Below are 17,759 nucleotides of genomic sequence, written 5' to 3'. Positions count from 1 at the left end.
CTTTCTTTCCCTGTTGTAGGCTTATGAAATGAAAATGAGGAGGTCTGTCAATCCCTCTGTAGCCTTTTTACCCACCTCGCTGCATAGTCTGGATAAAGTCTTGCATGGTGGAATACCTTGTGGATCCCTCACAGAGGTAACTTTTTAATGTATTTTAATGCAGTTGCACACCACACCTAAAAATCACAAGTCACTGGTTGGCCTGTCTTGTATCAGACCATTTAAACACACAATGAACAAACAAATTTGCATGAGAAGCACTTTTCGGGGTATTTCTTCTGCAGCCTGTCAAGTAAGTAAGAAAATGGAAACAAATAGGTGATTTGGTGACTCTATTTTCCTATGAAAAAGATGCTAAATTTTCCCAGGAAGACTGAGAGAATTGTTTGGATTTTATGGTGAGAAGGGTACAGTGTGGTTTAGTGGTCAGAACATGAGGTGCTGAGTCAGAAGCCCATCTGTTTAGTACCTTACTGATTTACTAAGTCTTCAGGTGTTGGGAAGGAGAAATGAGCAATTAAAACAAAAATGTGAAGGATACAGGAGTGGAAATTATAGATTTTTATGTATAAATTTAACTGATCTTTACAATAAATACGTAATGAGTAATTTTTTGAAAAGATGTTGCAATTAAGGCTTGTATCATATGTGTATCTATTATATAACACTACAAGTAGCATATTTACAGCTATTACTGTCGCTGCCTTTGAATGCAGTGCTACTTTTTTTTTTTTTTTTTTTTTTTTGCTTGGCATTGTCCTTTAAGAATAAAGAGGTGTTTCATCTTTTAGTACTTGAAAGCTGTATGGCCTTGCTTGTACAGTTTCTATAATCCAGAAATGCAGAATTTATTTAAATGCTTGTAGGGGACATTGAGTTTTATAAAACAGGACCTGGTCTCTGGCTTAGGAAGTTTCTCAGCCACAGATGAAGGTAGAGAAATGTATTTTTTGGAGGAAGTATCTATGTATGCCCTGTTCTTACTGTGTTTTCTAGCTATTTGTTGTAGGCCTTTGTTAGAGACAGAATCCGGAGCTGGGTGGACATTGTTACTCTGCAGCGTGGTCATACTTGCCTTCTCAGAGTGGAGTTCTGAATAGACATGTCTCCTATGCTCTAAACTCAAATAGATTGAAATACCTTTTCCTTGAACACTTTGATAGTTTCTCTAAAGTGGTTTTCTTTGTCAAATTTCAACTTGGAAATTGCTGTGGCAGAGGAGTAGAAGTGAAAAGATATAAAAAATACATTCTTTTTTCCATAATCAGAGTAGGTTGCTTTTGATTACGGAGTGAAATTGCCTACAAAATCTAATGGTGACTTCAAAAATGCTAGAATTTAAGCAATGCTGAGTTTAAACTATGACAGTTGGTGCCAGAAGTTACAAGGTTGGTTTTTTTTTTTTTTTTTTGTTTTGTTTTTTTTTTAAAAAAAAGTATTTTGTTTTTCTCTTAGGTACTAGCTTTGTAAATTGATTAAGGTACATGTTAGGGGTTTCTCTGCAAGTGAGAGGCAGGGAGCAATTCACTGCACAGACTCTGGTTTCTGTCATTTAAAATCTGATTCTGGAGTAAAAGCATTTTTGTGAAAGTCATGAGATCAGAATTAGTTTCAAAGCTGGCAGCACTGCAAGTATTTTTCAACGTGATTGTTAGATGAAATTGCATTAGGAAGCTATCAAATGTCAGTTGGTGCTGCTGTGATGCTTTGCAGTAGCTTGTGAACATTTCACAGGTTGTGTTTTGCTTGGACTCATGATTTTGGAGCTTCTGATTTGCACTTCTATAACTTCCTGGAGCATAGCTGCCCAGCAGATTATCCTCTGGTATTTTTGTTGTTTGGCAGATGTTCCATGTCTGAGAGAAGTTCTCTCCAAAAGTGTGTTGTGTGCAGCACTTAATTCCTGACTGATGTGGCTTAATCTTGCCTTCCTTTTACTTTACCCAGCAGTGAGGGTGGCTGGGAACTTTAAAACTTGGAATTTGAATGGTTGAGCCACAGAGTCGAGTTCTGGTGGTTTCTTCTAAGCCAAACCTACTCACTTTTTGAGTGCCAGAGGGATTTGATTTGCATTTCACTGTCTCGGATCACTTTTTCCCAAACCTCTTGTAGATTTTGAGTTGGAAATTAAATCATAACTGAAATTTTGTGGTTAGGCGTCAGAACTTGTTGCCAACTCCTCTGAGAGAAAATTTAAGTAATGACTTTATGAATACTGAGGGTTTGATTCCTGGATAGCTGAAGGAGAATTAGCTCCTTGTGACTTTATCCAAGCCCTTCATGAGTGCCAGGGAAAATAATATATAACCTATTGAAAAACAAAGTGTATTTTATTAGACAGAGGTAAATAAGCTGTTGTATTCTTCACATTTCTGCCTGGGTGTATTTTTGGTTTTCAAAATAAATTTAGAGTGTAGCAAACTGAGCAAGTTTTTTGCAGTCATTCACTTTAAGTTAAACCAGAGGCAGCTTAGGTGTGTTTGTGGTGTTTTGTTTTCTTTTTTTTAAGAATGAAGATTGTATTGATCAAAATGCTTGCTGAATTGATGGTAACCGTAATAAAATGTGATATCTGTATGTAATTGTTTATTGTGGATTATTTTAAATCCCACACTAATGCACTTAAAAAGAATGATGATAAAAGATGAATTGTTTGGGGGAAATTCTCTGTTGCTCCACTGGATTGCTTTCTCATACTACCTATTACTGCTGTGCTCCCTGTCTTCCTTTGATCTGATGCACATATTCTCAGACGTGCTTACAGCATCTCTGCTGCGTTAATGAGCAGTGAAATAAATGTTGATTCTGAGGCACCTCCCGGGCAGGCCTCGAACTACAACCTGTCTGAGGTTTCCTCACAGCTGTCCAGATATTTTAATTCAGCACCTGGATTGATGCCCTTCTCTCATTCATTTCAAATCTTGTTAACTGGAAGCAGCTGGTGAGACTCCTTGGCTATTACAATCTGAGAAATGTGTATGGTTTCTTCAAATCTTATACACATTTTGGGGTCACGTGAAAATGTGGCAAATACTGTGGATATGGTATCTTGTAATTTAAATCCGGTGGATGGATGACGGATAATTGCTTAAGTACAGCTCATTCCTGGTCTTTAATTCACTGAATGCAGTATGTGTTTCTAAACAAATGCTAATGCTTCTCTTGTGTTGAAGTTTGAAGTGGATTGACTGATATAACTTGGTTTTCAAGCCTTGTTTCAGTTGAAAGCGATGCAAGAGATTTTAATTAAGAACAAAAACTTAGTTCCTATTCAACTGTGCAGGTGCAGTCACTGGGGCACTTAAAATCTTTCTGATGTGTGGTTCATAGTGCACGTTCAGACTACTTGGGATACAAGCTATTGTCTTTGTGATTTCCAGGTTAATCTTGATTTTAACAGAGGTAATCATAACAGCAAGTTGTACTTTGCATCTGTGGATTCAATGGCTTTTGACTGACTTAGAGCTGTAAGGGTAATTTGATGTCAAGTGAATGTCAGCTGTGTATCTTTTAATCGTGCTCTATTATAGAGGAATAGCACACAAGAGGAGGTAGAAGGTAACAGGGGATGGCTCTGGGGAAGAGCTTGTAAGAAGAGGGGGAGAAGACTTCAAATATGGGAGAACAAAGTAGGGAAAGAAGGATGGGAAAGTACAAACAGAATGCTGCATGTGAAGAGTTATTCTTCAGTGATGATGATTTTGACTGCAAGGCACAGATCCAAGGCTAACTGCAAGTTGCTCTTTGTGGGCTGCATTTTATCTTTCTTGTGACTGTTGTCTTTGATACCTAGATGAACAGAAGAAGAGGCATTCTTGCTGATAGGCCTTTTTAAAAATTAAAATTAGGGTGAAATGGATGTGACATCTCTTGGTTATGGTGTTACCAATCTTTTTTCTTCTAGTTAACAAGCCCACCGGGTTGTGGCAAAACTCAGTTTTGTATTACAATGAGTGTTCTGGCTACGCTGCCTGTAAGCATGGGAGGACTAGATGGGGCTGTTATATACATTGACACAGAGTCTGCATTCAGTGCTGAAAGGTAAGATGCAAAACTGTAAAATACACACTTTGAACTTCTCTAGCACTTTTTATCTTGGAACCTTCATTTATTTTCTGAGCATTTATAAAATAAATACTGTGGCTATGAAGCATTCATCTGATATATGCAGTTACTCTGTAACTTATGAAATTGTTTGAATAGGATGGTTTGCTTACCTTCCTGATCTGCAAGGTGTTCCAGGTTCCCGCTGTGCAACAAGCTGGATAGCACTCTTTCTAATTTAAAAATGGTCTTAGCAGTCCCAAACTGAAACATTTTGCAGTTTAGTTTGTGAAATTAGCAAGATTTTGAAGGTGTAAAGGCCCAGCATTTTGAGCAGCAATAATTTGTATGTTGTCTGTAATTTATGTATTTTTCTATTGCAAAAAAGCTGTAACATTGTAGGTGGTGTCTGTTGTTCAGCTTTGTCAGAACATGGGCACTGGAGCAGTAGATGGAATGGCCATAGTGATTCTAGAAATCAAAATTGTTTTCATCAGTTTTGTAGTAGTTCAAGTCACCTCTTCCTACCTAGCTATTAACTGGAAATGCACCATACTTCTGTAGAAAGTCTGAAAATGCTCACTCTTCTAGCTATGCCTGTTGTCTGTGGGTAAAAACACAGGATTCAAACTCCTGTGAACTAAAGCTGAGAGCAGCGATGGATTTTTCTATCCTGTGAATCTCTGCTCTGGTAGCAGGGAATGTGTTCTGTGCAGTTTTTAGTTTCATTGTGACAAATAGGATTCATCTTTTAAAGATCTTTGCACCTACATGGTACTGTGTAGATAATACTGTGATCACAGCAAAATTTGTGTGTCACTCAAAGGCAATTCGTGTAATATTGTTTTCTTATATGTATGCCTATTAGAAACTGTAACAAAGTTTCATTTCTTACGGACCACTGAATGACTTTCAAATTGAATGATTGTTACCCAAAAGGTTTACATAATTAACTGTGCAAGCATAAGGAAAAGATTCCGTCCTTGGAAGTTTAGGACAAGTTTATATATATATTTATATAAGTAATGTATTGAATGAGTTTCAAGTTACACTGAAAGTGCTTGTTCAGAACAGATATATTAACATTCAAGCCTAATTGTTTTAAAACTCAAAAAATTATTTAAGAGGTTGGTGTTTTTTTTTTCCTGAAGTGGCTTTTATTGAAAGAGGCTTAAATAAAAAGATGTCTGTAGACATAACTTTCTGGTTATCCGCTAGGTGTCATTCTTCTCAAGCATGTGGGCTGCAGAGTAAGGCAGCTTAAATTACAACTAAGTATTTTTTTGTTTCTGTTCTCAAATCTTCATATAGTTGGAAGGGGAAATGTGCTCTGGATTGTAACTATCAGTGTCTAAAATCTTGGATTCATCTGTAAGGACCTAGATAAAATTGCCTTGTGTTCACAGGTGTGGAACTTCTATTAACTAATAGAAAATTAGCAGACATGATAAAATGTGTGCTTTTTGTGACTTTGATTTTATGTATACAAGTTGACTGAAAATGTGGACCTCTCATCTCAACTTCTTGTGTAGACTCTGTGCAGGGACTTATTATGTCTTTCCTAAATGTACCCTTGACTTTAGCATCATTTGGAGGAGAATCTAAGTGTTCTGTTTTCCAGTATTTCAGTCTGCTGCTCAAGTAAACTTCCCCTTTGAAAAAGATTTCCCATACTACATGGTATCTACTTATCTTTCAGAGCTTTCGTTTGTTTACTTTGTGAAAGCTTGATGTCTCATTACCTGCACATGATTTTTTTTTTTTTTTTTTTTTAGTGTTATGCCTTTTGTATCTTTGATAGGTTGATAGAGATAGCAGGAAACAGATTCCCTACTTATTTTGACTCCGATGAAAAGCTATTTTGCATGACCCGTAGCATTCATCTGTATCGAGAGCTGACCTGTGACAGTGTACTGAAGAGGTATCCTTTTCTACATCTTCAAGGGAATGGTGGGAATGGATTTTGGCTGGGTTGTCTATGATAATATATCAAAGTTCTATGAAGAGTAATTCATTACTTGGAAGCTTTTATGTTGGTAACAGTGTGGTCCCCAAAAAGGAAAATTGCTACTAAAAGACTGGCATTGCTTTTCTCATTTCGTAGTGCTCCACTAATCTGCTTGATGTTTTACAGTTTCTGAGAGAATTTCTATAGAATTTGAAGATCATAAGCTTTTAAAGAGGAATGTTAGCCTGACAGATCTGGTCTTGGTTTGTGGAGATACCGTAGTGTTAAGAGTTATGTTTGCTGTGAAACAGAAAGGAGGTATTGGTCTTTCAGAGTGCTGCTTAGTTTCAGAAAGACCTGGATCACTCCAGCAGTTGAAGGAAGGAGTTGCTTAGAAGTCATCATCCTGAAGGCAATGTTGTATTGTTGTCTTGTTAATTTATGTTGGTTTTTGAGCACATACTGTAATGAAAATGAAAGTTGAGCATCAGAATCTTCTTGTATATTTTGTTAGAGGGAGTATTGTAAGAATAGTTTCTTCTAGTACGACTTTATCACAGAGGAACTATTAGCATATTACCAACATATTAAGTTTGACTTACCATCTTTGGCATATAGAAGCAGATCTGACTTTCTGCATATGTAGGCAGCAGTTATTTTGTTATTGGCAGTGGGATGCTGCTACTGTATGCAAAAGGCTCTGTCTCAGTTCTCAACTTGCTGTCTGTGCCATTCAGAGTTTAGGGAGCAGAGTGTTGCTAAGCAGAGTGTCTTCTGAATCTCTCTTGGAGGGGCTTGCCCTGGGTTATGTGGCTGTTGGAGCCTGAGATTCCTTTCTAGACCTCTTCAATGTTTGCAGATGTTAGTGGGGAGATGAGTTATGAGGGAGAAAGAACGGTTGACTTAAGATTATTAAAGAAAACCTTGCTTTTAAAATAATTCCAGGATTATTAAACAGTTATATTGTATAAATAATGTTATTGATGGCTTAATTTTTTTTATTTATTTTTTTTTTTTTTAGAATTAAGTCTTTAGAAGAAGAAATTATTTCAAAGAAGATTAAACTCATAATAATTGACTCTGTAGCTTCAGTTGTCAGAAAGGAATTTGACACAAAACTCCAAGGCAATCTGGCAGAGAGAAGTAACTTTTTGGCTAGAGGAGCATCACTGTTGAAGTATTTGGCAGAGGAGTTCTCAATACCAGTAAGTTCTTCCTTTTTAAGTTTCTGCTTTATGGTTTCAAATAATAAAATGCAGGAAGAATGGAAATGACAAGATGGTGAAAGATAGGTAAAGCTCCTACTACAAATCTTCAGGCAGGTATCTGCTGAAAAACAGTACTGGAACAGGAAATAACTTGGTGTTGCTCGTATTGCCTTTTTCTCAATATTGACTTTAGTCTTCAAAATAGGCTTTACTGATTGTCTTTCCAGCTGTTGTTTTTCAGTGCTTTGTTGCTCAGTTTTCTTTTTAAATATCATGTTTTATTCTATTGGTATTAAATATCATTTACCCTGATGGTTCCCATCCTTTGCTTCTTCTACTGAAGCTTATGGAATCTTAAAAGTCCTGATACCCTGAAGTTTTGCAACTGATAATGCATGCCAGCTGATGTGGGAAGGAAAGTAACAAGTCAACAAATCTGTGTAGATTTGCCCATAAACTGCTATGGAAGGATTTACTGTATCACAGACACACAGTGAGAGGACTGATTAAATCATTAAAGAGCACATTAGAAGATGCAAGCTCTATAAATGTAGGTGTCTTTTTGGGGCTGAGGTTTTTCTCTGTTGATGTGACCTGTGGGTAATCAGAAGCAGCAGATGAAATGTGATTGAGATTCAGCTGTAGGAAATATCTCCTAGCATAAGTAAACTTCTTGTCAGAGAGAAAGTGTTGAGATCCTCATTTAAACTGGTGAGGTCTCTTCCTTTTGCTGCTTTTGAGAAATATACATGTCAGAGTTGTGGAACTGACTTGGCTGAAGATGAATGGATTTCCTTCTGCCATGTTCTCTTTTTGTGGAGAGAATTAAACCCTGCTTAAGTTCCTTTAAGTTCTGATACAAAAGATAGTGTCCTAGTTAGAACAACTAATGAATATACTGCTTACAAAGCCAGGGAAGATGTGCCACATTAAGAGTGTGCACTTCTGTATTTTGGGAAATAAGATGCAATCCTATGAAAAAGGAGATGGGTTTTATGGGTAGATACTGTTTTTGTCTAATTTTTTCTTTTGGAAACCCCTGTCCTCCTCACCTGCCTACCTCAGTTAAGATGGTAAAGCTGAGCTGGATTACAGTCTCTTGATGCTTCAGGCTGCTGCTCTGCTTACATTCAAACAGTGTTAATATTTACAAAGGTCTTAGAATTGGACAACAGTAAGTAGTGTAAGGCTGATTTTTATTTCATCCTACATAGAGAGGAAATGAAGGTTGAACATTTAAAGGTTTCAGTTACGTTAAATCTTGTGTGTTTGCTTCAGGACACTTGTAATGACTGGTGTGCTGGTTCTCTTTTTGTTTCCCATTGTGAATGCTCTGGTAAGGAGTCTGGAAATCTTGGCCAAGAATACGTGCTTCTGACCACGACTATCCTGTATTGCTGTATGAGATGTTTTACCTTTTGAGTAAAATCTTTAAAGTTCTATGTACTGTTCTAGGAAGGCCTTGGCTCAAGATGGAGGTTACCACAAATGCAGGTCCCTAGGCAGTGCTGAGTATGTGAAAGATGTGAAATGCAGCAACAGTGTTATGTATCTACAAGTGTTTGTACATATGTAGAAGTAAGTCTATCTTGTGCTAACCTCTGCTATTTCAGATCAGGGAGTATCTGAGGTTTTTACTGTAAACAGCTGTGGTGGAAATGTTCTCAGATGTTCTTCCATATCAGGAGGGTTATAGATGTAAACTTGAGACTAAAAACATTAGGAAGGGTTGTAAATGATTTGGATCATTAATAAATTGGACATGTGAAATATGTGACACTTTATGGCGGTGCTAGTACACCTAAATATTTAGTTGAATGGCAAATAGTTGTCTGAATTCAAGGCTCTGAAAAAGATGTGGAGGTAATAAATGATAGGACTTGAGGTCAATTCTTTAGATTGGTGAAAAATTGAGTAGGTGAGCCAGGGAATCTGAAATGATGACAAATCAGGGTCCATAGACTAGCCTGGAAAAAATTGGGGATTAGGAGAGAGGAATTTCAGTAACGAAGATGTAAGAATCTTTGTTTAGCTTGGCTAAGTGTTAAGGGTTTGTTTTCTGTAGTTAATATGTACTTGAGAAAATGTATTTGATAGAAAAAACCTTATCAGCTGACAAAGGTATTCTACAGTTCTGTGGTTGGAAGCTGAATCAAGCAAGTTCAGAGTTCAAGAAAGGGATGTGTTCTTCATAAAATAATTAATCACTGTAATATGTTACTAAACTGAAATAGGTTCTTGTCACCAAGTATTTTTAAGTGGATTTCTCCCTTCCCCATTTCCTAAAAAAGAAATCGATTTAGAAAGGCTTTGATTTGGGAAACCCTGTACTACCATGTTATGCTGGAATTCAAATGAATTTTATGTAGTTCTTAATGTTGTAAATGCTCTAGCTAATAATGATTATGTACCCATGTTGGGGATGTGCTGTGTTTCATTAGCAAAAGTCATGGGCATTCATAGGTTTTACTGAATTCAAAGGGACCTGTTTCATACCCAGGTAGCTTTAAGTGTTATGAAGTATTCGGGGGGGGGAAATAAAAACCAAAACATATCTTACTGCCTCAAAACTGATGGTCATCATTCAGTAATTTGTCTGCACTTCTGTTTTTGATTTTTGAAATAGGAGTTTGGTTGTGAGCATGCTGAGGAAGGTTATTGTTACTAGTTGCTCCAAAAGCAGACTGTATTGTTGAGCAACATATAGGCTGCCACTGGGAAGTAATACTTCCCAAGTCCACTTGAAAATTTTAAATAATCTGTAGCAAATGAAATTCTAATTCACTTCAGAAAGTGAGGAAAAAATATTAAACATGTTAATTGAAAGGCTTTAGCACTGAACTAAACAAAATGAGAGTATTGTTGAGTGTGAATTTTTGCTTAGTGAGATTTCTTTTTTAATGCATAGACAGCATAAATTAGCTCTTGAGAAATGAAATATGATGCCCTGTTTCCTGTTTTCATTCCTACTTCTTCTGAACATTGTAGTAAATTTGGTTCCATTCTAGGTGCTTTAAGTGGTGCCAGGTTGAGAGGCAGCATGCAAGCAAGGTTTTGAGGGCTGCTGGGCTATTGACAGCCTGCCAGGAAGCTGTGCTGATGACTGAACAGTCACTGAGTCTATTCCTGTGGGGGTTTATGTAGTGGTGTCCCTTTCCATCCTTCCCTGCACATTGCAGTGACTGAGAACTGTTCAGCCTGGGTTGGTTGAAACAAGTCAGTCAGCCCAAAAGTGATTGCTGGAAATGAAGGAAGACAGTTTGACTGTAAATCAAATAAAAAGCCCCTCTATTTTGAAATCTAGCGAAGATGTAAACGTATGAGAAAGACTTTTGTTTTAGAGTGTTGTGTATTTGAAGCATTTAGATCTGAATGTTTTCTGTGACAAAAATTCTGGATTGATGCTGTCTGCCAGATGGCGTGTTTAAGCAGCAATCATCAGTCCTATATTTCTAGTTGTTTCCCAAAATCCTTAGCCTTCCTAAAAGGAATAGGAAGCAAAATGTGTTCTGGGTATTACTTCTTTTTCTTCCATATTCATAGGAAAATATTTATTCAGGAAAAAATAGATCAGTGTTCATGCTGTTTGGAGAAAAAAAAAAAAATGGATCCTCCATCTCAGTGAAGAGCTAAAACTGAATAACAGTATGACTAGAATTGCTCCTGAGTTTTAGCTGCTCAGCTCATAAAAGTTATTATAGAATCTGGTCGTCCTGTTGTTAGTAGATGACAAAAATGTGTGAAGCTGACTAGACATCTCTGTGGAAAAGCACTCCAAAAGCGACACTTGCAAAACCAAACTGCCTTAAGTATTCTTTTAAATGTCAAATTGAGACCAGAGATTAAACTTGTTTTGCAAATCCCTAAGGCTGATCAAAAATTACTGCACTCTCTGTACTTTATTCTTTTGTCTGGGTTTTGTCCTTAGATCCACAAAGAGAAACTGTTATTGTGATAAACATAGTGGCTATCATTACCAGTAGCAAATGTATAATGGCATTTATCTTTATGCTGTTTTGAAGAATATGAAATAGCTTAAGAGGAACAGCTTTCTCTTCTCATTTGGAATTTTACAGTGCAAATGGAAGGCGAACTTCGATTAATCTGTGATGGCTTTTAATTGCTGTGTGAAGTTAACAGTAATGAAGGCCTTTATTTCCACAAGTAGTACTTGGTTCCTTTAGATGCAGTGTGCTCCATCTGAAAACAATGAAATTATCACTTTATCAGTATTAATAGTGGCAGCAATTAAAGCTGGCAGTTTCTTTTGATATTCTCAATTCTCGCACTTCTCATTTCAATACTTCCTGCTCAATCATGTATTTTGTCAACTTTAGACACAAGGTTTTCATTTGGTATGGAAAGCTGAATGTTCTGTATGCTTGGTTTTAGCCTGTGAGTTTTTCTTCTCAAAATCAATGCACTGAAATGCACAAACTACTTGACTTCTGCAATGCCTTTTCTGCTGTCTGCTGTTAAGTGTGTTTAAGTGTATCAACTGAGCTTCCTGCAGTAAGGTTTCTCAAGATTTGAAGTGCTTCTGTTGTCAAAAAGAAGTGATGTTGGAGCTGTTAATTTTCATTCTTTATAAGCAGGTATTTCCATTGGGCGCCATCCTTGGTTCTTCTTTGCTTTGGCTGCTTGTATCTCTGCACCTTTATCTCTGTTGTGATAATTGAAACTACTGGTTCATGGAGAGCTAAAGGGATTCCAGAAGGGAAGGTTTGTGGAGAGAAGTTGTTTACCAGTTCAAGCAAGAAAAATTGTATTAATGAAATTAATGAACGTTGAGGAAAAATTTATAGAATTAGTTTTCATGTTGTTGTATGTAACAGTGCTGTATGCAGATGTTTCCAAAGCTGTGGAGATGCATTAGATTTCTAGATTCATTTGTCTGCATCTGGACCATAAGCTGCTGAATTGCAGACTTTGTATTTCTACTTAGCTGTGAAGTGTTCTTTGCATTACGCTGTCAGGACTATGGGAATGTTAATTGGGTTATCTTTGCGAGTTTAAACCTAAAATAAGCAGAACTTTAAAAGCATAAAGAGGTGGCTCTGTTCTGAAGTTTTCAAGAAAGAAATATTTTCAAATAAGTTGCACCACATCAAAACACGGGTTTCTTAAATGAGGAGCTAATCTTATCAGGAGAAAGCCTTTTACAACTGAATTACTGAAATGTTGCTAGCCATTTGTAGGCCAGATGTGGTTCAACCGGTTTTCGCTGGTTAGAATTCAATGAGAAGTATGGATTCTTGTCTTTGAGCTGCTAATGCACATGAAAGTGTCTCGACCCTCAGCTTCCAAGCGTAACTGTCGTTCGTGCCTGTATGCAAATACCCCTCCCAGAACGATGCTTAACTGTTTCTTGCAGTGCTGGTAGTTGCTCTGCTGTTTGCTTACTGCAAAATATTGAGGTTTACCCAGTAATGTAATCCTGCTTTCTGTGTGAGGCTGTTTTGTTGTTTGTTTTGCTTTTATGCTTTTATTTCCAGATGAGTAGCTTTGGTAGCTTCATGAAGTCTGTATTCCTTTTTAAGGAGCAGCATGAAAGTTAAAAGTTTAATTCCTTAGACTGAGAAAGCACTTCTGAATCTGCATTTTTAAATATCCATTAACTTCTGGGAAAAACCTACGTGTTCTTCTGTGACTTTGATAGGGTGAAAATGAAACAATCATGTTACATGCTGACCATGTTTTCAAAGTTATCTGTAGAACAAATACTTAGAATTGGGTAGATAATGCAAATAGCATGTTCTGCTGTGTTCTGTATGAATTAAACATTCAACAGCCTCATATGAGTGGCAGGAAAGAATTGTGTTCATGCTAGCTATGCCTTTTGTAACTTCTTTAATATTGATTTAAAACATTCTCTTTGCTATAGAGGAAAATACATAATCTAATTAGTCATGTTACTTCAGTCTGAGTAACAAATGGTTGTGAAACAAAGCATTTTATATTAAGGTTTCCTTCTCTGTTGTACCTAGCTGTATTTTCATGCCCACAGCTAAGTCTGAGCTTTGTTCTTTTACCAAGTATTGTAGTGTTTCCCCCCTGTGTTGTTTTTCCCTTGCAAAAGCCTGCTAAAAATAGAACCATCAGTTCTATGTAAAATGTGGTTTGGAATGAATTTTAATTTGTTGTGCTTAATTAGGAAAACAAAATGGCTAAAAGTGAATTACAGACTAGAAGTCTTTCTTTAGCTATAACTTAAGAACAGTTCTTGTTGGCATACTGTTCAAATAGTGCACCCCATGGTACTGAGCAAAAAGTAGTTTGGATTAGAAAGGAGTTAATCTGACTGCAGTGCTGTTACAGTGGCCAAGTTAGATGGTTTTGTTTTCTAGTGTGCCTGTTCAAAAGAAAAAAGTATATATTCTTAGAAGGCACAGTTTTGGTTTAAAATGGTTGTTGGAAATGTAATTATAACTATCTGTCTTCAGCACTGCTGCCATCTGTGTACTCTTTTGTACATGTCTGGAGAATATACATTTCTGCAGTTTTGGGCCTGTCAGTCCTTTTGGGCTGTCTACACTCAAAATGTTCAGTACTGCTGAGAAAAGGAACAAGTAGTAGTAGAGCAGTGTTTCCTTTTCTGGTGAGGTGGTGAAGCACAGAGAAGGCAGTTTTAAATTAGGCTGGGATTAAGATATCTTTTTCTTCTAAAGTAATCCCTCCATTATTTTTTTCCCACTTCATGTTATACGTGACTTTGTTAAAGGTGTGGTTTTCCTCTAAGTTTTGCATCTGGTCTGTAATAGCTTAATCTAGGTTATACTACTCTGGTTTTCAAGTAATAGACATATAAGAGATGCTCTGCTACTGAAATAAAATCTACGGTATTTGTTTCTGGCCTGCCATGTTTTTGACAACTTGGAGACTGACAACAACAGTAACTGTGCTGGAGTCCTTCATGCCTTTTGTTGGGAGGTCAGTATTTGCCAATATGAATGGTTTTCACTGTTTAAATAAAAAAAAAGCCAGAATCTTTAGGCCAATTGCCTGCTTGACACTGCAGAGAAGTACTTTGCTTTTGAGTAGTCCATTTAAGTTTTCTAGGAACGTTTCCCTTTAGTTTCACACAAACTGTAAGTTTTTTGAGGAATATTTGTGTTTGCATAATATGTAAAAGAAGGGATGCTAGTCTCTCAATAGGATAACAATGCAAGTTCACTAGGTTAGAAGTTGTTGGATAAACCTTACTTATGTAAGCCCAGTGTAGATTAATTAGTGGTTTGGTTTCTAGATATCCTGAGTTTGTTTACTTTGTGGTTACTTGGCCCCAGGGCTCCTGTGAGTAAATAGGACCTGCTCTCCAATCATTGCTCTTAAATCAAATTGTGCCAGCCTCCTGAGGTGAGAAGGGAAATGGGATGAGATGAAACAGAGCAATGCACGTGATGTTAAAATTACCAGTGTGCTCACTGACCAAAAGTTAAAGTGGTATTTGTTTGAAAACAGTCACAGTTGTCTGATAGGCTCAAGAAGGAGAAAGTTATCTTGGAAATTGTTTGTATGGAACTGAGTGTGCTGCTGGTTTTTCATTAAGAATGTTCTGAAAGCTTTGTGATGCAGTCATGCTGCTGTTAACTAGAGAACATGTCTTCTTAAGCTTCTGCAGAGCTTCCTCACTTTCACTGAAGACTTGGATGGTAATAATGGACAATCAGACCAAACTATTGCAGATAGACATTATATGGTCCTGGGCTGACTTGGAAATAGGAGCATCTAGGCTAATAGGATAGGCTTTTCAGCCTGCACTTTCTCTTCTGTTTTTGACGCTCCTGTGATCTATAAATGGATTTTGCTCTGATTTTCCTCCTCTGTTTTGTGGTTGAATTGGAATCTGTCTCCTGAGTAAGTTATATGATTTTTCTACAAGAAGATTCCATCTTTTCTATTGAGAATATCTGTGTTTTGCATCATTGCTCATTGTTGAATAATGGAATTCCTTTTTTAACTAAAAAAATGGGGCAAATCCATTGAAGTATCTGCCAGTTTGGTGTATACTTGAATTGTCAAAAGTTCACTGTAGTCAAACTGAGGGAGACTCATTCCAAATATGGCTTCCACTGAGAATTTACATGATTTTTGTAACTTCTTCAAAACTGGTGTATTAGCTCTCTGTAAAATGCATAGCAGTATCTCATTTGAGAATGCAGTAGCTTTGTTGTAATATTCTAAGAATACTGTAGTTGGAAGCTTTTGTTAGACAAGCCTGGGAAGTCCAACTTCAGAGTTTTAATTAAAAAGGGATAAATGACATGAATGAGCAAAATGAAATGTTGTGTTTTTTGGTTTTTTTTTTTTTTTTTTTTTTTTTTTTTTTTTTTGGTAGGACTTAAATCTGAATTGCAGTAAGACAAGAGCTCTTTTTCCCTCCCCCAATACTCTGCTAACTTCTTTGATGCTGTGATTTGGATGAACTGCCTTCTCCCCCTCAGAATGCAAATGACTTTTGTCTTTGGATTCCAGTATTTTCTTTACTTCTGTACTTACCCTATCTCGTACCTTTGACCTGAGGCAGAGTGTACTTTGCTCTTCAATGATATCCCTGGGGTCTTGACTAAACTTTCTTGGCAGACTTCAGTGTCATGTTTTTCTATGGTGGGCTGGTTGATAATGCATGAACTAATTGCTACTTTTTCATGAAATGGAAACTTATACTACTTATAGAGTAATGCTTACTGCTTAAAGTGGTTTTTTGTAGCTTCATTTTGGTCCACCTTGGGATAATGACGGCTTGCTTATGGATGCAAAAACATACTGGTGCTACAAGTATATTATTTCTCAAGATCCTTAGTTTAAACAAAGCAAGTTGAGATGCTGACAGTCTTGGAAATGCCAAACTAAATGGAATAATGGAATTCCTTTTTTAACTAAAAAAGGAAGGAGGCTTAAGTCTCCACAAATGAAGTATTGTGAACTATTCTAGCAAGCTCTAGTTGGATAATGAAAAGTTTGATGCAGGGTTATGTGTCTGTTTCTCTTTCACTCTTAGTTTTATGCATTGTTAAATGTGTGCTTTTTTCCCCTCAGCACTTATAAGAGACCACAGTGAAAGATAAGCTAGGTATGACACACTGATGTGGCTTTAATGCAATTTTTGCCTTCTGCTGTTGTGTGATTTCCTGAATTGATGTCTTACTCTACAAAGCCTCAAGTCTGCTGGAGAGGTTTTGGAATATGTTTAAGAACTGTTCCCCCTTGTCTTTAGCAAATTCTCTCTGGGAATGGTAGAGAAGCCTGCTGTTTGTTTCTCTTACTTTTACTGATGTTCTTTCTTACATCATTTTCAAACTGAGGACAGTAAAGGCTCTCATTTGAAAAAGGAATTTACTGGTGTGACGTCAGTTTATCAAAAAATATTTCTGAGGAAAATTTGTGAGGGGAAAAACAAAACAAAACAAAACAATTTTCTGAATGTGCATTGTGATAGAATTTCTTGGAGGTTACACAGCAGTTGCCAAAGGCTAATTTGTGTCTGGATTGCTTACTTTTCACTACTTATATGGAAGAACTCTGCTGTGGCCTTATTTATCGTGATAGAAACAGTTGTGCCTGGGCAGACTTGGCAGTGAGTACAAAGTTTCTGAGGAGGCCTTGGTACAGAATGTGTGTGCAGAACTAGTATGCTGTGAATTAGAACAGATATGCCTTGTTTTGTTTCTGTTATACCTGTAAAAATGGGGCTATTGCAAGCAGGCAGATGCTGCTGAAACAGTGCCAAGTCTGCTTCTAATTGTCCTGCTTTCAAGGAGCAGGTTGGCAATAGTAAAGGATGTTGTTACTGGCTGGAGATGCTGTTGTAGGGTTGACAGCAGAACTTATTTCTGGGCTTCCATTTTCAGTTGGCTGAAGGATGTGTGGTAGGTAGGAGCTGGCAGCAGGTTGAAGCTGCTGCCTGGAAAATTCACTGACCAGCAGCCCTTTTTGAAGCTTCCTCTGGGAAAGGCCAGCAGATAAAAAGCTGCAAGCAAAATATGTGGAAGTCACAAAATTGCATGTGGCACACGGGTAGGAAGTTAACTGAGCTGGTGTTACGGAAAGTGTAATCCGAAATGAAGAGCCGTCAGCCACTGTCAGGTTAAACAGTGGAAACAAAATGTGCATTTTTTTTCTTGCCTACCTACGTTGTAACTCAGTGCAGTGTTGAGTTTGCTGATGAGCAAAACAAGGGTAGAATGTAGCTGGAAAGTAACCAGGAGGAAAGCATTAGTGGACAATTGTTGCACAGCTGGACAGGCACTGATACAGGCAGAAAGAAGGGGCGGGTGTGTGTGGGTTCTGGCAACTGCGTAGGTTTTGACTGTGAAGGTGCGCCTTCAGTTAAAAAAAAAGACTAAAAGTACTAACCAGGTGATTATGAGAACAAGAAAAACATTAGATGCTTAACAGCATCTTTTTTAACTTTAGACAGTTTTAGAAAAGATTTTGCTGCATATGATGATGTTTTGTATTTTGGAAGTGAGCACCTAATCCTTATATTGCTTATGTTTTTGGTTTTTTTCATCATTAGGTCAGCTTGCTGGTTTTAGTCTGTGTTCTGCTTGTAAAAT

The 17,759-nt window shown here is 37.2% G+C and overlaps 1 protein-coding gene across 5 annotated transcripts in view; it reads left to right on the top strand.

Annotated features, from left to right (window-relative positions):
• The window catches only part of RAD51B (RAD51 paralog B), a 345,434-nt gene that overhangs the window by 4,115 nt on the left and 323,560 nt on the right, over positions 1-17,759 (top strand). For all 5 annotated transcript variants that reach the window (XM_042814071.1, XM_042814068.1, XM_042814069.1 and 2 more), the window contains exons 4-7: positions 20-136; positions 3,905-4,041; positions 5,846-5,965; positions 7,014-7,197. In XM_042814071.1, the coding sequence (XP_042670005.1) occupies positions 20-136; positions 3,905-4,041; positions 5,846-5,965; positions 7,014-7,197 (558 nt within the window). The remainder of the gene's footprint in view (positions 1-19; positions 137-3,904; positions 4,042-5,845; positions 5,966-7,013; positions 7,198-17,759) is intronic.

This window comes from Centrocercus urophasianus, unplaced genomic scaffold (genome assembly GCF_019232065.1).
Source record: "Centrocercus urophasianus isolate 14NV4802_14NV808 unplaced genomic scaffold, USGS_Curo_1.0 seq_14, whole genome shotgun sequence".
NCBI classification, from domain to species: Eukaryota; Metazoa; Chordata; class Aves; order Galliformes; family Phasianidae; genus Centrocercus; species Centrocercus urophasianus.
Note: the sequence above shows the minus strand (reverse complement) of the source record. Positions and strands in the feature narration are given on the sequence as shown.